We start from the raw sequence: 23,364 nt of genomic DNA on the forward strand, positions 1-23,364 counted from the left end.
TTCAATTTAATTTACCAGAGCAAGGAAATGGTTTACTGTTAGAATATTTACACTTATGAATATAACATTTGGCCATAAGTATAATAAGGTTGATCAGGTATAATTGTCTGGAAACCAAACAAAACATTTCCTAATTCCAGAGAGGAAGTATTATGAATTCTTGAAATAACAAAGGTAAATAAGTCCTTCCAACAACGTCTATAATATTAACAGTTCCAGAATAACAACAAAAACCATATGAAGGATTTAAGGATATTTCTTTTTTTTTATTAGTGATGATATATTTTTGGTGTAATAACCAGACTTTTACCAGCAAATATTGGAGACAAGTTATTCCAGTGAGAAAGAATGTAGGGAACAGATACATCTTAGTGGAAGAGCGCCCAGGCTGCTCGGTTATTCTTTTTTGTAGAATAGAAAAACATTTTCCTTATTGAGGGAACAGCTGGCGCCAACAAGAAAGAGTCACTAGAGTCATGGTTATTTATGTTTTTAAGAAGCATGGTTATTCCAGAGGGGTATTCTTTAGGGTGAAATAAGAAAACCAAATGTAGGCCTATTCATATCTTATATGTCACTAAAATACCCTCACTGTTGAGAAGCTGATTCAGTTCTGGAAGAACAGTGACTTATTTTTATTTTTGATAGTAGGCATATGTAAGGGCTGTTCCAGATGAAACATGTGGGGCAGAAGTTGTGTGCCCATGACAAAAGAATTTATCTGTGAAAAGCAGAGTATTTCTGGAATCTTTTCAGCATTGTAATGACAGGGTAAATTAACTTCAGGCCTCTAGTCTTGGAGGAAATGTAACATGGGACTATACTCTATATGTCAATTAGAAGTTGGAGATTTTAGATACTACTTTAACCAATAGGTTGCATATAAAGTCAAATAACATTTGATCTATGGATCTGAGTCAATCACTAATTAATACTGAGATGCCCTCCACCACAGAGAGTAGGACCCTGCCCCTTAAAGACAGATCAAATTGAGAAAGTACCTTGACATATGATTCTTGGCAAAAATGATATCTGAATATGTAACATTTTCTATTTTAAGAAAATGTTTTAAGTGGTATATGGTAATTTCAGCTGGTTCAAAGTTCAGTTTTCAGTTCAGTTCTTTTTGTTTATATAAGAATGTCCCATTATTAAAACCAATGGTATAAAGAAAATCAAATTTTGTACATCACAGTGTCTTCAAAATAAAGAAGAATGTCTTGTTCCTGTAGATGGATTCTTTGCGCAGTCCTCTTATATAATATTCAGTGTTCATCCAGAACATTTTTCTGTAAATACAATGAAATATTGCAACCGGCTCCTGCTGACCAGCTGTTACTCCCAAATTAAAACCACACATCTCTCCCTTGCTGACTCCTCCAAAATAATACATCCATTTCTAAAGCATGAGTTTCTTGGATAGAATAAAAGTCTGTGCTTTTATTTTGATAATATTAGAAATACACATTTCATCTTAACTGGTTTCTAATACTCCTGGCATTAACAGATAGAACAGAAATTGACATTAATAAGCAGAGAAGTGTCTCAGAAACTCCTCACTATGAAGTAATGGATATGCCTTATGACTTACTGCATAATTAAAGAATGAAATATAACCAAGACTCAAAATATTCAACAAAGAATACATTGACTTACATATTTTTGTTTGGAGATATTTGCTCTTTTGGTCTATTTTAATCTCTTCCCCATTTATGAATGCCTTATTTTCCACCAAGTAGGCATTCTCTCTTTCCCACTTCTTTTACAGCTGTCCACTTGAGAATGCAGATGTTTCTATCATTCACGATCAAATCCAATCAGTTGCTCTTCAGATAGTTATTTTTTCCTGGACATCCTCCATAACGCATCTCTTGCTGTTGGGGACAGGAACCTGATGATCACCAGTCGTTGCGTTCTTCTTTGGTTTTACCAAGTCTGTGAGTCACATCTATGGCAGCCACGACCACTTGATTCAGCCAAAGAGAGTTTTTTTTAAAATATATATTAAAAATATTCAAGTACACTCCTTTATGGCATATTACACTAATATAACATGTTTTGGTGTTGCCATTGTACTGAGGCAAAGTGAGAGGGTCTTATTCAAGCATCGTGAACAAGTCCAAAAGAGTCTGTGAATGTTCTCATTCGTCCAGGTCATAGTTATCTCTCTCAAATCAAATTAAATCGAAGGCAACTGGACTTGTATTGGTCTGTGGAAGACATTTCGCCTCTTATCCAAGCGGCTTCCTCAGTTCTTACGTATTGGTCTCTCTAGTCCAGGAACACTGCATGAACATAACTGCAAATCTATGACTTATTCAAAAGCTGTTGCTCTTATTAGCTGCTTTAATGTGTCACAAAGTTTGTTGTCACTGAGACATAAAGGGATAAACTGAAGAGAGCTTTAATCTCTTCAGGAACAAGCTTGTGGGCTTAAAAATGACCAAGCAGATGGCACATGCAGATGGTCCAAACTTCATCGTCTCATGTGCTGCTGAGGTTTGATATCTGTAGATTGAGTTGTCATGGTTACTTAACAACAGTAGCAAGTTCATGGAGAGGGGGAGGTGGGGTTGTGAAGGTGAATCAAAGGCACCACAAGCAGGGTCAGGAAGCAGGGTCCTGTCGCATGTACTGCACATATTGTAGTATACAGGTATACAACCAAACCCGTGACCGCTGCAAGAAAAGTCAGTTTTCACAGCACACACGACACAACAAATTTGATTACGCCTGTGGTTTCCAATTAGGCTGATTGCATGTACAAGGTTATAAAACAATGTAACCACCACAGCTTTCTCAGATTTGGCCTGGGTTGTGTCCAATGCAACTTGGAATCAGAATCATAATCTGGTTTATTGCCAAGTAGGTTTTCAATATACAAAGATTTTGCTCTGGTGTTTTGCTGCATAACAATAAATAAAGTAAGAAGAAAAACAATATACTGTATATGAACAAAGATAAAACAAGCAAGTACTGCGGGTCAGATAGCTTACTTTTAAATAGAAAAATTTAACAATAGAAAAATGTTTACAATAAAAATGTAAAGAAATATTATAGAAAATATAGATATATACAATATAAATATATATACTGTGGAATGTGCATTAGGTCGCGGGGTGGAAGGGATCGATGCCATAAAAACAAATACATCTGTAAAACAATAAGAAAATAATGTGGAAATATAAACAGGAATTAATAAAGGAATAAATAAGTAAATTAAAAAATGCTGAAATATAAAGAGAAATATATAAAAGAATTTAAAAAAATGCATATACCTTTTGCCTTAGCTTTCCCCCTACTGCTTTTACTTGTCCCTTATTGCCTTTGCAGGGATTGACTGCTCAGCCCACCTAAAGCCAGTTGATGGACAGCTTGGCGCTTCAAGGAAAAGGAAAAGCAATAAGGAAAAGTGTGTTTTAAAATTCTTTTATCTATTTTTCTTTATATTTCCACTTTTTTTTTTTTTACTTATTTCTCTTTTTTATTCCTGCTTTTATTTCCGCATTAATTTCTAATTTTTTTAATAGATATATTTTTTGGGGGGGCACTCCTATGACTCCATATTTAGGCACCTAATAATAAAAGCCACGACAAATCCAATAGGATAGGCGCTCCGATCCCTAATTTAACCAACAGTACCTCCTCCACTCCCGCAGGGGCGCTCCCGTACCGACGTAACATTAAGTAACTTCCGGGTCAAACCTTCTATTACCCCGCCTCGCCCCCTCAACAGTCCTTCCGGCTTGACCGCCATCACAGACAGCAGGTAGGATTATAATGTTGATAACTATCTGCTAAAACTCATGTTTAATCTTTGCCATCCGTCCAGTTCTTTTTAATAAATTGAAACTATCGCAATCTAGTGACTTCATTGAACATCTATGATCAATATTGTGACGCAGCAACTGATTAAACATGAACATTTGTAGCCGCGTTCGGTGACAAACCAGTGTCTCCAGATCTGTTCGTTAAACAAACTGCAGCAGCCGAGCGTCCCCTGAAATCTGTACCGAGTTATTGTTGAAAACCTCAAACACTATTTTATTCTGTAGTATTTAGAGCAACCAGGGCTCCAGTCGCCTTAACGTTAGTGCGAAATCGGACGCTGTTGGCAGAGATTGGATAAACAGTGCACGAGTCCGCCTTCGCATGTCTGGTTTGAATGTATAGACTCATTATTGGGCCCAGACGAGCTAAATGTTGTTAGCAAACTGGCTAATATCAGTAGTCAGTGGTAACCGACGCAATGTGTTATTACAGTGAAGCACGACACATGTTAAGTTGGAAGTATAACACTTAATTACTGTTAAGGTTGATAGACAATTGTTCCGTATTTACAGTGCATACAGTACATGCAAAAGTGACAGGTCTTTTGTAGTATTAATTTGAGGTTATAGTGTCGTCTTATTATACGTGATGTCAGGAGTTTGGGGGGAAGCATTTGGTTGCTGCACTCAACAGTCTAAATGTCTCATAACTTGATTGGAGATGTGACGTCACCACTTTGCATCAGGTCAAGCAGTAAAAAAAATTGTCATCTACAGTTGAACTGATGTTTGTTTGTGTGTGTGCTTTCCTGCAGGCATGGCTATTCGCTACCCCATGGCCGTTGGCCTTAATAAAGGCCATCCAGTTACCAAAAATGTAACTGCCCCCAAACACAGCCGCCGGCGCGGGGTGAGTATCTGCTGTTGAGTGACCACAGTGACGAGTAGTTTGGAGTATCACTTTAAACTTTGAAGGATCAGTCTTAGTGTTGTTTTTCTTTGTTGCTGCCAACTAAGACTTAAACCCAGCAGGTGTGTGTGTGTGTGTGTCTCATGAATATATTGGGGAATTGTGATATGAAGTTTGGTCTTCATTATCAACACAAGTATTCATTTCATACAAGGTCTCATGCAAAAACTGATCCATTTAAACACCACAGTTCACAGAAGTGATTACGGGCCAATCACTGATTAGCTTCTTCAGTATGAACTACTGGGCTTTGAGCTGAGTCAGTTTTTCAGTGAATTATAGCAACACCAACTGGTTTTATATGTTGATGAAGAAAAGTAAGATACAAACTTTCCACAGCCACCTTTTTACGCCTTTTACACCTTCCCTACTCTAATTAAATGAGTACAAACTTAATCATTTCAAGATGAGTAGATCACCTACCATGTGTCCTATGTCTGATCAGGTTCAGATATTTCTCTAAAATTTTTTTACAGAAGCATTTATAGTATGTAGAGTTGATTTCAAAGCTGCAGTTCTATTTGGTGCTTTACAATGTCAGCTTTGTAGTGTGAAAAACACCAGTGAACTGATCTAATAGTTCAGATATTTAAAAGCTTTGTTGAAACATTTGTTTTTCTTGTGCAGCGTCTGACCAAACACAGCAAGTTTGTTCGGGATATGATCCGCGAGGTGTGTGGTTTTGCTCCATATGAGAGGCGAGCCATGGAGCTGCTGAAAGTGTCCAAGGACAAGAGAGCTCTCAAGTTCATCAAGAAGAGGGTGAGTTTCTGTTGTCTGTCAGAGCGCTGAACAGGAAATGTAGCTGTAAACTGGAACTCTTTATTTATGAAAGCTATGGGGGTTGAAAATAGACATGGACACAGTTTCAGTGATTTGGCCATACACTTTGCTACATAAATAGCTTCTGCTGCAGAATCTAATGCAGATTGTATATGTATATTAGCCTTTTTGTATTTAGAGTTGTAGCTGTCTGACACTGCAGCAGGTTTTTTGGGGGTATGCTGAAGGCGTCATCCTCATTCTGTGCTTTTGTCACCTGCAGTGCTGAAGTGAGTCAGTCTAACATCGCTGTGTTTCTTCCACAGATTGGCACTCACATTCGCGCCAAGAGAAAGAGAGAGGAGCTGAGCAACGTGCTGGCAGCCATGAGAAAGGCTGCTGCCAAGAAGGACTAATATGTCACTTAATAAACGTTTGCTAAAGTAAAAAAAAGAAAAAGACTGATGGTGTGTATGTGTTCTACTTTGTTTTTGCTAATTTGTCAGCAATCTGTTCTGATTCTGATGGTCCACATCCACCGGCAGTAAGATCCACCTCAGCTCTGTTCTGTGTTGAGGATGTTGTGTTAAACATACTTCAGCAAAACCTCAAAATACCAACGTGATGCACCGAAATTAATGAGATGGACACTGTGTTGCAGTGCAGGTTATTTAAAGTCAGGTGTTGTTGCAGGCTCTTTCATAGGATTGCATTAGATTTTGTGTGTTTCTGGCCTTTCAGTCACTGCAGTGTGTTCAGCGTGCTGTTGATCACTAGAAATGATCTTTTGAATAGTTGGAACAGACTTTGTGTTAGCATTAGCCTTAGCTTGATCTACTGTGACTGAGCCGAGGGAAGCTGCTTTCCAGACACTGAAGAAATGTAGTTTGCTGATGAACTTAGAATATCTCAACCCTCTGTGAGAATTATTCATCACAGATGAGATGAGCTCTTCACACCATTTTTTTTTCCTTCAATATTCATTAATGACACAAACTGAATTAAATGGACAATGTTTTTCATTGTCAGTAAATTTATTACCATACCAAATAATTTAAATTTGTTATCTTAAGTTGAAAAAATATATTGTCTATGTATTAATGAAACTTACTTTTACATTCACTGACCCTGACCTGTCAGCTGACAGGTGCTGATGTTAGTGAGCACTGTCCTGTTTCCTGTGTCAGGGACAATAAAATCCTTCAATCCAAGTTTCAAATTATCAACAAGAAATTATATATGTAGGATTTAAAAAAAAAAAACTTGGTTCTCACCTGATATTAATGGTATTTTTTCCTTTACTGATCCTGCCTTGGCAATGAAAAACTTATTTTACATAATTTAATGGGACTGACAAGTTGTCACAACAACTCCTTCACAATTAGGAAAACGAGCATCTCTTCAGAGAATGAAAAGATCTCAAGGACAGTCTGGTGATATTTCTCACTGACCGTCTGTGGTCGAAGCTTTCAGTCATTTCCTCTGCTCCATCTGCACTCAGATGGAGACGATTACCATTTCTGTCCAGCAGAGGGAGTCCCTAACGCCTCAGTTCCTGACTTCAAATATTCTCTTCAGTGTGGTGACCAGTGCAAATGATAATGTTGTAACTGTGTAAGACTACAGGTGTAGATAACCTCCACCCATCTTCTCCATCTTTGTGCCCCCACGGTCTATCCACACAGATTGTTCTCAAAATTGTGATATAATAAAGTCATTAACAGTCTCATATTTTGAACTGGGGCAGGAGAGAACACTTACAGCGGGAGGCTTGATCCCTGTGATAACACAGAAAGTGAGAGAAAAGTTAGAACGGCCTTCTCCAAACAGAATGAGAAAAATAAAACGAAAATATGCAATGACAACAACCCAGACACGAGTGAAGGACAGCAGAGAGGACTGAAGGAAGAAAAAGATGATGACAGCAGAGGAGGAAGATGATGATAAATGATTATTCCAAAAGAATGACATCAACCAAGATTACATTATTTTAAATTCTTTTTTCTGTTCTGTTAAATCATCAAATTCTGCCCTTGACCTTGGTGACCTTTGTCTGAGACCAGCCCTGCTCTGCAGCTTTGGTGACTGTGACTAGTAGAAGCTTAGATTAAGTGTTAGATTTAGTGAAGGGATAAAAATGTAGTTTTAGACATTAACATTTTGTTTCATTCATCAGCCACCAGTCTGTCTCCCAGCTGAAAAGCCATCAGCCTGCCTCCCAGTCAGCTAACCTCCAACCAGTACTCAGGCAACTAGCCTTTGGCCTGATTCCCAGTCTGCAAATCCTCACACGCCTCCACCATGTTTCCAAGCCTGCACCCAAGCCAGCTAGCTCCCGGTCTAACTGTCAGTTGGCTAGTCAGGCTAATGATAAACTGTAAATAAATACAGGAACTATAATTTTCTTACTGAGAGAGTATTACTTTCTCTTTTCTCTGATATTTAATAAACTATTATGAACATGTGATGCAGAAAAAAAAGTTGAAGTAATGTCAGACTGTTGCTGCTGCCAAAGCTTGTAATGTGATATAATGTAATGCATGTCATATACTGTAGAAGCTGACACTAACAGAGTTGCCACACTTTGTCAGAGCTCTGGCCTCAGTATCCTGCAATACTGGCTTCATTATTCTTGTCCTTGATAAAATTCAAAGCAAAGTGGAGTATCTACTGAAAAAAAAATGACACGGATGTATTAATTGAGCTTGTATACACTCGCTGAGCACTTTATTAGGAGCAACATACTAACACTAGGTAGTTCCCTGCTTTACTCTCAAACAGAGTTCTTCATGTCATTGATTCCACGAGATGTTGTAAACCTTCCTGTGCACCAAGTTGACATGACTGCATCACTTCATTTCTGCAGACTTGTCAGCTGCACATTAGGCTACCTGAAGCTCCTGACTTGTATCTCCAGGATTTTATACACAGCACTGCTAACACATGATTGGATGATTGAAGTGATGATTGCATGAATAAGCAGGTGTTCCTAATAAAGTGCGCAGTGAGTGTACGTCGTATCTTACAACGTATCCATGGTATATGATTGGCTGCGTCAGTCAGAATACCCCAGACAGGAACTATGAGTCAAGAAAATTAATTCAAGCAATAAGATGTATGGAAGATGTAGTACATGTATACGTTTTATATGAGAAGGGAGGTGGTACACACGGACCTACGGCTGTGGCTCCAATCACTCGTCTTCACTGTATGAGTGGCGTTGCCCCTGGTGACGCGTCTCTATCTACTTTAGTCCCACCCACGCTTCTCATTCTCGACCCGTGATTGGCTATTAGCAGTAGCCCCGTGCCTCTGACTGGCTAGGCTGGGTGTCAGTTAGTTAGCTGGGTATATTTAGCTGATTACATTATCGGATCAGGTTTAACCTGCGGTCCAACAATATAGGGAGAAGTTATAGTTTATGCTATATTCCGGCCAACATTAGTCGCGGTGTAGTTAGCTAACTAGTTAACCTAACATCAACAGCAGCTTTTTTTTTATCTTAGTAGATCCTGGGTTTTCTGTGAGGACCGAAAACAGACGATTTGTGAAATGTCTTCAGACGAAGACAGGGCCAAGGAAATTTTGAAGGGCTTCAAACTGTATCCTTTGTGCTGTTTGTTTGCTGATGTTCTGCGACGATTAGAGGCACAGTAATGTGCTTAGTGACTGTCCTGTTAAACGCTGGATACCGTTATCTAACATTAGCAAGATGGTAGTAACATCTTATGACTGTAGTTGTTGTACAGTGAGGTTAGCTGCTGTGGCTAACCTGTCTGTCTGCCCTCTCATTTGATACAGCCGGTTACATAGATGATATGTGTCTTCATTTGATGTGACAAGATGAAGTGGTAGTTACGAAGCTAGCTAGTTAATGTATGAATGACGGCCTTATAGCTAAAATAAGTGGCCTTGCCCTGTGGCTAACCTGGTCGGCTAACTGTTCAGTGTAGCAGCTGTAACGGTAAATATCCTATTTAGCAGCAGTGACATACGATGGAGATAAGGTGAAGATTGAGCCAGGTGGTTGCCAGATACCGGTTGTTGTTAGTCAAAGTTTTAGTCACTGTTATGTTAGCTGGTAGCTGAAAGTTAAAGGCAGAATTGTTACTTGTGTTAAGAATAGCTTGTTTGATGGTTACGTACGTGTCGGAAGTTGTCAAATCCAGGTGAGTCCTTCTCTTGTTTAGAAGTGATGCCAGACCTCATTACAAATAAGTGTATTTCAACTCTGCACTGCTATATACAAGACTATATACACCACTGTAGCTTGAATGTGTTAGCCCACCCACCAAAAGTCGCGTATACTTTATATTACTATCGACAATTATCCGGTCGTGTTGTAAGGTTTTGAATGATTTTGTTTCTGTCAGAGGGAGAATAACGTCTGCTGTTATTACTATCAGAGTTTTGCTACTGTTGTCACTAAAGAGGACTTTCAAAACAAGAGAAATTACCTTGGAAAACCGTCATATATTCCCCAACACATCCACAGTAGGCACTCTTAATGTCTTAATTTTTGTTTTGGCTTTTTTTAATTTTTATATTAGATTGTGTGCAGGGGAGATGCCAATAGAAAGCATGGGAAAAGAGAGAGTAGGGTATGACATAACCAAGGCCTCAGGTTGGACTCAAACCTGTGATGTTGTGCTTGTGTGGTCATCAGAAAGCCCTGGCACTTATTTTTACAGTGTTGATAGTTTACTGATATCCCCCCCTGTTACTGCTCTTTACTTTCTCTTTGTGTTGTAGCACTACAACACTCTGACTCATCTGCTTGTGTCTGCTTGTAGTTTGACTTACGATGCATTGCTTGGGGTAAGATCATCTACTCCATTCATTTCCTTTAGTCGTTCATGCATGTAAGCCTATTAATTCTCTACCCAAGATAAATCACAAGTTTCTCTATTGTATTAGTGCAAAAGGAAGTGCATAGAGAACCGTTATTTTGTGTTTATGTTTTACATTTTAAACAGTTGTTTGCCTCAGTTTCCTTCCTCTTCTCTGTAATTGATCTGGGCCATGTTTCCCCCCCAAATGATCTAAGGCAAAGTTAATCATAGTCGTGTTATAAGGTGATGGTCTGAGATCAACTTAGCTGAAGATGTTTTGGTGGAAACAGCCCTGGTGGTTCTGGTGGACACTGGACAGTTGATGTGTGTGGTAGAGTAAAGCAGCTGTGTTATTGTCAGGCAAATCCAATCAACCCAATTACTGCAAACAGTATTGTACTACCACCTCCAGTACATGCTAATAGTCGTGCCATTATCGTAGTGGTGTATTTATGGTTTACTGTTGTGTAAATTTTAAAGATCTGGGGGAGCTACTAATAGAATAATAATAATAATATTTGCTAAAACAAACAAAAAAACTAAAGTCATTGAATACAATTGAATGCATACAAAAAATGCACAACATAAAATTTCAAAGAAAAGCGTGTTGCCATCCCCATGGTAACATATGCTAGCCGTAGGATCAGCCCTTCTTACCTAGGTATCAGTATGTATCTGATCAGGGAGTGACTGGGCCTTGCCTCTCTGCAAAATGATAGAAATAAACAACAACAGAAAGATTTACTGCCAAGCTTCCTGAAATGACATCCATGTTTGGAACAAATTCTGTCATCGGTCAATACTGTTTATTGTCAGAGTTGGCAGCAGAAACCCAGCCTGTCAGTGAATCAATGACCTGGAGATCCAAGGGTCCACACCTTGGAGAGCGGTTGTGACACACATGGGCCCAAATGATACTTTCTGTATGGTCACATGGGTCCATGAATGTTTGCATGTCATAGCTTTCTGTCATAGCATCTGTCCAAACTTATAAACATACAGACCATATGTGCCAACATACGTACTGTATGTGAACACATCTGTGTATGCACGCAGCTCATGTAGACCGTGTCTTTTTTGGTGCACATCCGCTCCTTTAAGCTGATTCACCTGAGCTGAACAGGAAAGTAGGAGGATGAAACAGAGAGCAGGCTGATCTATTGATAGTCCTAAACCTTCATCACACCCAAACAGAATATCATTTTACATCAGTTAAGTTTTGAGTTCAGCTCAGCTTTGTTGTGATTCAGAAGCTTTCAGACAGACAGTCACGTTAACTTGAACCTCTGCTGGAAAATATAACCCCAAGGCGAGAAGTTCAAGAGCTTGGAGTTGGCTAATCAGCAGCGTTTCCTTTGTCACTGTGACCTGCTAAAAGTTATTAGAAGTTTCACATTTTTCCCACTGCTACTATAAATCCCATGTTTTTAAATTGCCATTAATCCAGGAATATTGTGTTTTTAATCCTTGTAGAATAGATCAATTTACGAACGCAAACTGTAGGAAGCGTTGGTTAAGCCAACGTGGCGAGTTGATGCTTTCCATATTATTGTTGGACTTTGAGTTCATGTGACCATGTTGGACTGAATTATCCTCAGTAATACCTTCTAGAAAAAGCAGCAGGTATAGTCACCACAACAGGCCCAGCGCTTTCCAGCCAGTGGAAACATGACCATACAACAACAAAGCTAAAACTAAACTTTTAGTTTAGTTATTTAACTGTGTATGAAATATGTCCCCCTTCACTATCCCAGTCCGTACAAAAGAAGAAGGTATGAGTGTTTGGTAAGGACAGGCTTCTTGCTGTAATGTGGTAATACCTAAATCCATGATTTAGTGGAACAGGGATTTACTACCTTCTGTCCATACAGCCTTATGAAAGCCAACACAGAGGCTAAACAGCATATCATTTCCTTTTTTTCTCTTCTGGACTTTAACATCTACAATCCATAATCCTTATGAAGAACATACAGTATATAAGAAAATCTTTAAAAAGTGGAAATCTGTACCTTTCTAAAGCAAAGACAACAGATTGTCCAGTGTGCGAAAGCAGCACCTGCTATTGTCAGTTACTGGTAGTTTGGCTGAATTTATTGTCATTCTGAGATAGTTGAAGAAAAATACCTTGTTTTTTTTTTTTAATCAGAGAGGTTTGCACATTGTAAAAACAAGAGATGTCTTTGCTAAAAATAACTGAATCTGCACACTTCTTTTTAGCAGTTTAGCAGTAAGAAGCCCGTTTGTCTTTATTGTTTGTAGTTCAAAATGACTACAGAGAGAGAAGCAGGATAAATCAGAGCGCGGTACTCGCACCACAGTGTGAAAGCTTTTACCCTCCCCTTAGGTTTGCTCCATGGAGCAGGTTCACGAAGTTACCTGGATAACTCTGCTGTGTGAAAGAGACTGTGCAGTGTTTTACTCAACAATGTTCTTCGGATAACTCTGTTAAACCTGTTGTTGAACTGCATCCTCTGATGAAGCGGTTGTTTACTAGTGTCTGGATTGTTCTCATGGTTTATTGGCTGCAGATTAAAGGCAGAATATAAATCACTAAATGTAATAGTCTATTCTTATAAATAAATAATGTGTGTAAGGAAAAGGTTAATTACTTTCTGAAGCCTGTGTATTCTGGTCTCACCAAGGACAACTAACATTTGTTTGACCCTCTGGTGTGATCTTGTGTTAATGTGACGGCTTGTCTGTTAACTGGTTAATTAACAGAAAATTAGGAAATTAATGAATAGCTGTTATTGATGATTATTTATTAATCATTTATCAAGTGAAAACACTTTTCTGGAACATTGTGGTAATTTGCATTTGTAATGTTATTGATTCATTAATTGGAAAAAAAAATAGTCAGACTAATTGATAACAAATATGAATGTAAAGGTTTGTTAGTACGTTGTAGTTGCAGCTCAGCATGAGGCAAAGATTAACCCGGGAACAGCCCCACAGAGTTGATGGTGAGGTCAGAGAGAGTCAGAGTGCGTGTGTGTGTGTGTGTGTGTGTGTGTATGCGTGTGCGTGTGCGTGTGTGTGTGTTGGTGATTAGACTGTTGTGTCTTCCTCCTCTTCCTCACTGCCTGTCTGCAGCGTGACAGGATCGGCCTCTATTTGCTCTGTATCACAACATTGTAAATGCAGCAACACATTACAGCTGTTACTAGGGTATTACAAATAATAACAGAGGAGCCCTGAAAACCACAGGCACTGCTTTAAAATAATTTCTTTTGCTGAGTTGTTGAATATTGAATATTGATGACTGAATTGAAAACGTGCATCTGTTCAATAGAAGTGTGTTGGGGCTGTTGTTGTATTGGGGTTTGGATGCTACCTTTACTTTGAGCCATTAGTGCATCTTTAAAAATAAATGCAGACTAAACAGTGACAGCAACTTTTCACTGGGGGCTCATTAACTTTGTGTGTGTGTGTGTGTGTGTGAGCGTGTGCGTGCGTGCGTGCGTGTGTGTGTGTGCGTGTGCGTTCTGACAGATTTGTGTAGGCACCCTGGTGGTTTACACACACACACACACACACACACACACACACACATTCACAACCTGCAGCTGGCCCTGGGGAGGCCGCTGTACAACCTTGTGTGGTGTTGTTGAAGCTATATTAGATTTTATTTTGTGTAGTTTTGTGAGTAAGTGATTTGGGGGCGACTGAAGGAAAAGGTCACACATGATCCCAGTTGCCCACTTCTTTTGTTTAGACTAACCCACCTGGTGAAAGAGCATCAGTGAGTCGGACACTGCAGTCTGGCCTGGATTATTCTGGAAGGTGGGGAGGAGGATGATGATGTAGGAGATTGGATTTAGTTAGACTTGAGAGGATTAAAGAAACCATTCAACTCAGCACACTTTACTAAAAAGCCAGAGGGCAAGGTGGGGGAAGGTGGACGAGGTGGAGCTCTGCTATCAGTGGGATCTGACCTGTGGAGGTTTCTGATTGGCCAATACAGCACAGATAGACATGAGCTGAAGCTTCCAATAGTCCATAATAATGATTTTATATTGATCATTGAATTATAACTAGCAGCAATTCACTTTGAACTTCACTAATTATGTCATGTATTTCATGGTTTGCTGCTACATTGAATATGAACCAACATTGTTGTAGTACATGATTTGTGAAAAACATGAATGTGAAGATGTCGGTCATCTTTATATCGACACTAACACAAACTTTTCTTTAAAGGTTCATATTTTACACTTTGAACTGTTGATCCATAAGAAGATATATTTGTGGTTTTAAGAACCAAAAACCATCTCAGTGTAGTTTTACATCTCCTCTCTCAGGCTTCTCTCTGGAGCTCTAGTAACAACAGGTCGGTGAGCCAATCAGAAGAGAGGACGCTATGAGCCTCTCTTATGATTGGCTGACTGTTTTGTGAGTGATCTAATAAAAATATAGCAGATTTCAGGTATAAACACTCAGAGAAACCAAATCCTACCAGGTTTGGATGGTGGGTCCAGGTGCGCGAGGCTGAGAGCGGTGGCTGGTTTGTTGTGACATCACAAAGTTACAGAAGTCCTGACAGCTGGTTTTAAGGTTCAGTTTCCTAATTACAGGCTGTGTGCATTTCTCTGTTGATATTTTCACAGTATTAATATAGAACCTAGACCTGCTTTATAATCAAACAACACATGGACATCTACCTTTAGACTATATGGCACCTTTAACATGTCCTGTATCTTCTCCTTAATCGTTTTCTTTTATGTGTGATAAGTTGTGTCCTTTCAGTTGACTGTGTCTGTTAGTAATGTGTATGCAGCTCTCTCTCCTCTCTCATGCAACAGTGTGGACAGTAAGAGACCTGTGTATTTTGAGACAGTTGCTGGTTGTGGCGAGGTGGCGAGCGATGAAGGGTTTCACAGATGGTGTGGAGTCGAGTGTATGTGACACTAAGTAGTATCTGAGTTTGACAGGACACTGAGTGGAGAATCTTCTGGAACAGAGGGCTGTAGGATGATGAGTCTGTACTGGTGTCCATCAGTCTGATATCCAAAGACTAAATGAACCTTTCTCAGCTTCAGGCGGTGCTGCTGTCTTCCTCTGTGTCTTCATTGTACCGTGAGAAGTCAGACTTTTCAGATCTTACACACGCTTTAATGAATTTATGTGGTTGTACGTTTTTAAATGAAACAAAGCAGCAACACACTGAACTGCAGACTGAACTGTCGCAAGGCCTGGTCTCATGGTTAGTGTGGGGTCCTCGCTCTACAGCTTCACAGTGAAAAGGTGTGGACCTTGATGGGTCATTAGCTGTGGTGGTGCCCACACTGACTGTTGTTCTGACCGTGACCCCGGTTGTTCTGTTGAAACGCCTGTGAGGACGCAGCACGAGAAGCTGTAACGTGCAGCGGAGCCACTGACTCGGTCCTCGCAGGCTCTGTGATTGACAGCTGCATTGTGTTGGTAGTGAGTGTGGAGGTCAGGAACAGCTGACCCGCTGACAGACTGATGGGACAGCTAGCAGCCAGCATCATCCTCACAAAGGCTCCTTCAGCTTCCTCTCTCGCCTACACACTGCTGTCTTTAGGTTACGAGTTACCTACAGGTTCACAATATTTCTTTATTTATTGAAGCTGAAGCTTTCACCGACAGGAGTTTCTAAAGCAAAATATTTTTTGCTGGAAGTTTGGGGTTTGCTGGGAAGTCAGATTGTAGTGACTGATCGAATTAAACAGATATTATAAGATTAAGATGAATAAAGTGTGCATGTGTTCTTAAACATGCCTGTTAAACATGTCCTTTTAGTCGAGTTTTAACATCTGTCTCATCTGTACACAATTGACAGTCAGGTATCCACTCTTTTAAAGTTTTATTTATATAGCAACAAATCATAACAGAAGTTATCTCAGGACACTTTTCATATAGAGCAGGTCCAGACCGTACTCTTCATGATATCGATTATAGACACCCAACAATTCACCCATGGGTGAGCACTTGGCGACAGAGGCAAGAAAAAAAAACTTCCTTTTTAAGAGGCAGAAACTTCAAGGAGAATCAGACTCCAGTCGATCAGAGTCATTGATCATTGACCATTTAAAGAAATCACTTGAATATATCACAGCTTGAACTAAATGAAGGTGAACGACCTCAGGTCTGAGTAGTCACTTCACGTAAGATTCGGCCCTGCAGCTGCCACCAGCTGTGAAAACTCTACAGTCTGTGGTTTGCACTTGTTGAAAGTCATGATATATCTTATAGTATGTTGTGATTTTGATGTGAGTCATGATTTTAGGGGGAATAATCATTTTTGCATTTCATTTTAACTGAAAAAAAATATATATATATATATAAAAAACGTGATTTAAAGATGTGATTTTAACTGGCGTCAGAACCGAACAAGCACCTTCTCTTTCATCTGTAGAATATGATTTGTAGACTGGGGCGTCTCTGTAGCACCACTATGCATTTATATTACATTTATGAAGGTACATTGTGACACTTTTGTCTTCATCAAAAACATTGCAGCTCCTGCAATTTGGATATTGCACTTGGCCATATTGCAATTTCTGTTCCCATGGAAACCCATTTTATTTGTCTGCCACCTGCCAAACTGAAACTGAACATTAAAGGCTGCTCACTGAGAATACTGCAGAATAAACTAAGAGCTACACCTCTGTAATTCATGGGAACTCTGAGGAATAATCCGCTCATTTTAAATGTCTTGGTTTTACTTTTAATCCTTAAAATATGGAGTGATGGAAACTGCAGGTTGATGACACGTGGGTGTTATAGGTGTTGTTCACAGATTGTTAAGGCAGATCAGTCTGTTATTCCTGCAAGTGTTTCAAATATTTCAGTTCGTTTTGTATATTTAGTTTGGTTGTTGCCACTTAACCTCAAACCAGAAACTGGATGAATCTTCGAGATGCAGAAACGGGAAAAGTGCTGTGGCAGGGAACTGAGGACCTCTCTGTACCGGGAGTAGAACATGAAGGTACACTCACACACCAAACACCAAACTAGACACACACACACACACACACACACACACACACACACACACACACACACACACACACATCTTTGGATGTATAAGACGATCTGGTCCCTTTTTAACACTAAAGATAATGATAACTTCTGAGGACATTCAGCATTTGGTGATAAAAATGTGTCAGTGTTTAAGTGGAGCTAACATTGGACAGTGTGTAGTGGTACATAGTTACAGGCCTCCTTCATCAGGGTGCAGCCAACCAGTGCATCAAGCGGTGCCACACACATTCTCAGTTTAATCTGGGAAAGGTAACTTTAAAACAAAGTAGTTCTCTCTTGATCCAACAAGTAGCAGGTCCTGGATCCACGGCTCTGCCAGTGAATCTCTTTTGTACACTTTTGAAAACGAAGTTGATGTAGTTTTCACCACGGTTAATTATAGTTTCTCTGTCTCTCCAGCTCGCGTCCCGAAGAAGATCCTGAAGTGTAAAGCAGTGTCCAGAGAACTGAACTTCTCCTCTTCGGAGAAACTGGAGAAATTCAGGCTGGAGCAGAAAGTTTTCTTCAAGGGACAGTGTCTAGAAGGTAATGAGCCAAAACACTGATCTGTAGCACACATTTCTGCTAATGGTTAAAAGGCTAATCAAATAACTGTTATAATGTTTACCAAAAAGGTTTGAAAAGTCCATATTACAAGTCCGACCCACTGGTTCTCGGTTGTCTTTGTTCTCCCTGTTTGGAGGGAAAGGGCTTACATACAGATGGGTGGGGTTATTGGAATGATGGGTGATTTGCAGGCAGGTATTTGCAGGTATTAGATTTGCGATTTAACACCTCATCTACAAATAGGAGAAACATTTTCATTCACTGAAAAACTCATTTTTTAATGTCTTTGTTCGTCATCTGGGACGTGAAGACAGTAGATTTCAATAACATACAGTCACAGAAAGTAAAAGTTAACGTCTTGGTTGTTGCTCAGTTATGAAATTTTATGTGTTATGTGTGTTATGAAAACACACTGCGGAGTGTCTGCTGAGGGAAGCAGAGCAGCCAACAGAAACCTCCTTCATCACCCGTCTCTACTTCCATCACAGTTTGTCTTGTGGTTGATTATTGTGACACAGCTTTAAAAAGTGCAGTGACTGCGGGTCCCCTTGACTGATGCATCCTCTCTTTTAGGGGACAGCCCTGATGTGAATGATAGAGGATGAGTGTCAGCCTGTTATGAAGAACTTGAGTGGCTAATACCTTGGCCATCAGCATTAAGCAGACTGAGGGGGGGGGGCTGTGTTTCTGCTGAGACATGACTCAGTCCAGCAGGATGAAGGCAGCCTCCCTCAGCTGCTGTGTAACACCTGCCCCACCTTTACTGTTAATCTTTCAAAGCGCACCTGCTGCATCACTTCAACAGACAGCTCAGTCAGCCGTGTGTCTGTGTATGTTGTCAGTGTTGTGACTTCTGTGTTACTGAGTGTTTGAAGCGCTGTCCCCGGGGGCCCTGCTGTACGGAGGTGAGGCTGCAGAGAGCCCCTGGGGGGGGACAACACACAACCCACACCAACACAACATGTTTGTGTTGCCGGTTTCTACCAGAGAAAGAGACACATGTGGGCCAACAAGTAAAGGAAGTGAAGTTTGGAATATGAGTGTGAGTCAGGAAGATCGGTGATGTAAATTAGGGATCGATAATCGGTGGTAATATTCAGCAATTTCCGATCGGTATCATTATTTTAACGATAACCGATAAAATAAAATATCTGAGTAAACAAGTTACTGTGTTACAGTTTAAAAGGCGGAGGGTTAAAACATGTTATTTGGTGATATTATTAAAGAGCAGCTTCAGGTTACCAGGTGAATCAGTTCCCAGGTGAGAACAGCACCGAATTAAACCAATTAATTCCAGCCAGGCTCTTTGCAGCCTGTGCATACAGCTGATAATTACTAATATACACTCAGTGTTCAGTTTATTAGGAACACGTAGGTAAAACTGATGTAGTGTAATACAACAGTCCTGCAGTAAATCCTCTTTCATGAAGATTATAATGATCAGTTTGTATTAAAACTCTTGTTGATGATCATTGTGGAGGATGTAGTGTGTGGAGCTGTGTTACATTATACAGAGGTGTTTCTGTTATTTAACCTACATTCATTGATATAAATGCACACACACACACACGGGCTGATATCGTATCAACACTGAGCTCTTCGCCCGTCTGTCTCTCTCTGTGCAGAATGGTTCTTTGAGTTTGGTTTCGTCATCCCCAACTCCACCAACACATGGCAGTCTCTGATAGAAGCAGCTCCAGAGTCCCAGATGATGCCAGCCAACGTTTTAACGTGAGTCTCCACTCCACTCATCTTTCCTCCGTGCTGCTGACACATGCAGCATATCTTAATCTCATCTGTGCCGTGTAATCCTCTACAGCTGTGCTGCAGTTTGAATCGCACATTGTGCCATAATGAACAAGCTAAAGGTCACAAAACAAGTGAAATGTACCTGTTTTACCTGTTTGATGTGAATGTAATGCTGCAATTTATTATGATTTATGATGATATGATATTATGATCATTTTTTGTGAAAATATTGTAAGATTTGACAGATTTGTACAAGTTTAGAAAAACGATCAGGGAAGTTTTTATAGATTAATTCTGATTTATTACATCTTCAGGTATTTTCATAGTTTTGTTCATCATTATATCAGTAATAATGAGACTGAACACGGTGACATCACCAGAATAAACTGATGGGTCATACAGGTTTGGAAGAGAAAACAGGTGAATGGTGAAATGATCTGCTCAGGTTACAGACCCACTTCCTGTTTCTGCTTTCTGCTGCTGTATTTACTGTGTGAATCTGTTTTTATGGTGCATTGTGGGATTTTTTGTGACATTTATTAAACTGAAAGCGGTTTGTTTGGAGCTTGTCTAGTTAGTGGAGTCATCATGGTTATGTCTACCTGCTGAGTTCAGTGTTGTCATAACATATCATAACAGCTTTAAAGGGATAGTTCAGGTTCTTTGACCTGGGGTTGTGTGAGGTCATGCATAGTCGGTACATTACCTGCAGTAGATCCTGATGCTCGCTCCCAGTAAGGAGATGCAACCGGGAGCACCGGCAGACTAGCAGAGCGATGTGCTGCTGTGCGCAGGGCCACTGGAAAAAACGTGTTTTAGACACTTTTAAAAACACCCACCGAAACAATCCAATATCCGTTTAAATGTGCGCTTCATTACGCCACTTTCTGATTCTGATGTGTAGGAATACAGTAGTTTAATGTTTGAAAAAAATGTAGTGCCAAGGGAAAGTGCTGAAAATATTCGACATGAAGCTACATTTACAAGGATATTGGATTGTTTTGGTTTTTAAAAGTCTCTAAAACACGTTTTTTCAAGGTGGCCGCCGCCCGCAGCAACACATCGCTCTGCTAGTCTGCCGGTGCTCCCGGTCAGATCTCACAACTGGGAGTGCGCTAAACAGAATCTACTGTAGGTCATGTACCAACTATGCATGGCTACCTCACACAACCCAAACCCAAGCTATCCCTTTAAAATTTTCCTTTAACTTTGTGTTGATTGTTGCCTTCACAACAGCAGAAATTCACACATATTTAACACCATGTTTTAAAGTTGATGTGCGCCTTTGTGTTCCAGTGGTAATGTGATCATAGAGACCAAGTTCTACGACGACGACCTCCATGTCAGCACCTCCAGGGTACGACTCTTCTACGTCTGACCTCTGACCCACGGCTCTACCTTCCAAAATGCTGACATCCTGCCAAGGTCTATAAATAACAGAGGTTAGCTACAAATTGCAGCAGTAAACAGTTCATGGCTGACTCTGGATCAGCACATTTGGGTGAAGCCCATCTGTGGTCCCACAGTCAGTGAAGTGAGATTTGTGTTTTGGTTGTTCTCTTGTTTTGTGCTGACCTGAAAACTTCTTCTAGACCTTGGGAGGAGAGGGAAGAGGAGGAGAGAGGACTCGGTCGTTCCCCCCTGTTCCAAGATCATCTCTCTATACCACCCCCCCAACCCCCCACCCTCCACCCCCCCAGACTGTTCCATTGTAAATACATAACCACTGATCTCAAGTCAGCCAGGGAGCCACTCACTCATGACACAATTTGTGCTTTTTTTTTTAATTCTGCCCTCCCTCTCCAAGGTTGCATTTACTCAGGAACAGAACATTAGACGTGTAACCTTCTGTGATCTGATCTTCTTCTGTCTGTCTGAACATGGAAACACCGCTCCCCACGTTTCGTCCATTTAGACAGGAGCTGCACATCCGTCTCGAGGGAAGACGCAGCTTAGTGTCTCTCCTGAGCTACGGTCAAGAAGTTTTCACCGTAAAACAGTCGATAACATTTCCTCCAGCTGTGTCCCATTCCAGAGGCTGCCTCCACTTCCTGATCAGACTGTCCCAGTGAAATGAGTCCGAAAATTGTTCTATTACCAGAGGAATGGAAGTTATGTGGATTTATTTGGACATATCAACTCTTGAAATTTCCACTTTTATGAATTGATGAGGGCTTCCTGAATGCACTGTTAATGGTGGTCTCTGTGAGGCCAAGCTGGTGGAGCTGCTGATGTATCTTTAGTCGTCTGAAGGGCACACCTTTGCTGGCAGCCTCTGAAGTCGGACACGGCTTCTACCAACCAAACCTGTCCTGTTTTCTGAGCGCACAGAGTAGAGTAGAACAGGGGTTTTCACTGTAGAGGACCGCCTGTCCACCAAGACAGCCTCTGGTTCAACTGGACTGCTTCTTGTCTGTATTGTTTGAAATGAAAACCTGCACGCTGTTGCCATGATGACACGAGCTCGACCAGGAAGTGTCTGAGGGACGTTCATCAGCAAACACAAGGGGGTTGTAGTACATACATGTATGTGCTTGTACTTGACTTTCAGAGGTGTACTTACATAAAACATTCAACGCTCAACTAAATCCTCATCGGGTGTTGACCGAGACATGCATCATTTCTTCTCAGTAGCTCACCTGTCAATAATTTTATCCCAACTTGACCCAGATGTTAACAGCCGCTTTAGGTGTTTAACACAGCTCTGCTCGGTACATCCTGGCTATAGATTTTTAACTTTGACTTCCCGTCCAATTCACTGCATTTATGTCATTGTTTGTTTTTTTCCTTAGCTGCTAACTGAGCTGTGTAAAATAGAATTGTTTTAATATGAGAGGAGTAGTGGATTAAAGTCATCCAATGTTGTAATAACATAATGTGCGTCTGCTCTTTATTGTATTGCTTTCAAATAAGTTTACCTGTACCTTATTTGAAAGCATGTGTGGGTTTATTATGTTAATGTTAACACAGTGACAGAAATGCATTGACACCTGACACTTTGGAAACACAAGGCGGCTGCTGTGTGAAATTAGTTTAGCTAAACCGCCACCCTCAGGAACTTAAAGGAAGTGGCAGTGTGATTGCACTGTTTAAAGAAAAAATCTGTTTAGGTTCGGCTGAATGATTTGTATCGGTTAAAATCACCAGTCAAATAAGTATCCAAACGCAAATGTAACATTTGTACATATATTGAATTTGCATATATGAAATATATGTACATACAAAATTAAAACACATGTAAAAATGATATATAGAAGATTGAAAATTGGAATAATTTCATATATTTACATATATGTTTAGCCTATACAAATATGTATGTTTATGCATGTATGTAGGCTTACATTGAAGACATATGTCCATCCCAAAGCCTGTTAATATATGTTGATATTATATACAGTTGGGTCCAAAAGTCTGAGACCACTTTCCCAGGATGGGAAGAGCAACATGTTTAAAATTAATGAGAAAAACACATATAAGCATATATAATTTTTATATGTATGTTATTTTAATAAACTTCCCTATATAAATTAAATGTATATCATTAACCTGTACTGTATGGCCACAACATGTTATACCATGTAAATATTAATCATAGACATTTTTGATATATGTAAATATACATATTTTATTTATTTCAGTCCTGTTTGTTTTTTGTTTGTGGTTTGGGCAGGAGTGTCATCAATAGACTGTAGTGTTAAATAAAAAAAACATTCTCATGAAAGTGCAG

General features: G+C 40.0%; 2 protein-coding genes across 4 annotated transcripts; both read left to right on the forward strand.

The window, feature by feature from the left end:
• Nucleotides 1–3,674: 3,674 nt before the first annotated feature.
• On the forward strand, nt 3,675–5,955 carry rpl36 (ribosomal protein L36). Its single transcript, XM_022767983.1, has 4 exons — nt 3,675–3,769; nt 4,586–4,680; nt 5,368–5,502; nt 5,829–5,955. Exons 2-4 carry the CDS (start codon nt 4,588–4,590, stop codon nt 5,916–5,918), a joined length of 318 nt encoding a protein of 105 aa, XP_022623704.1. The 5' UTR covers nt 3,675–3,769; nt 4,586–4,587; the 3' UTR covers nt 5,919–5,955.
• A 2,905-nt stretch (nt 5,956–8,860) lies between these two features.
• On the forward strand, nt 8,861–22,892 carry pde6d (phosphodiesterase 6D). 3 transcript variants are annotated; one of them, XR_002665815.1, is made up of 6 exons: nt 8,861–9,104; nt 17,198–17,286; nt 17,742–17,867; nt 19,514–19,619; nt 20,934–21,079; nt 21,445–22,892. XR_002665815.1 is itself a non-coding variant. In XM_022767956.1 (5 exons), the coding sequence occupies exons 1-5, from the start codon at nt 9,055–9,057 to the stop codon at nt 21,013–21,015; spliced, it is 453 nt and encodes a 150-aa protein (XP_022623677.1). In that variant the 5' UTR covers nt 8,861–9,054; the 3' UTR covers nt 21,016–21,323. The 3 variants fall into 3 exon arrangements, 1 of the variants encoding a protein (XP_022623677.1); XR_002665816.1 differs by lacking the exon at nt 21,445–22,892 and adding an exon at nt 21,230–21,323; XM_022767956.1 differs by lacking the exon at nt 21,445–22,892 and having other exon boundaries at nt 20,934–21,323.
• Nucleotides 22,893–23,364: the final 472 nt, after the last annotated feature.

Source organism: Seriola dumerili, unplaced genomic scaffold (assembly GCF_002260705.1).
Source record: "Seriola dumerili isolate Sdu_G_001 unplaced genomic scaffold, Sdu_1.0 BDQW01001323.1, whole genome shotgun sequence".
Taxonomy (NCBI): domain Eukaryota; kingdom Metazoa; phylum Chordata; class Actinopteri; order Carangiformes; family Carangidae; genus Seriola; species Seriola dumerili.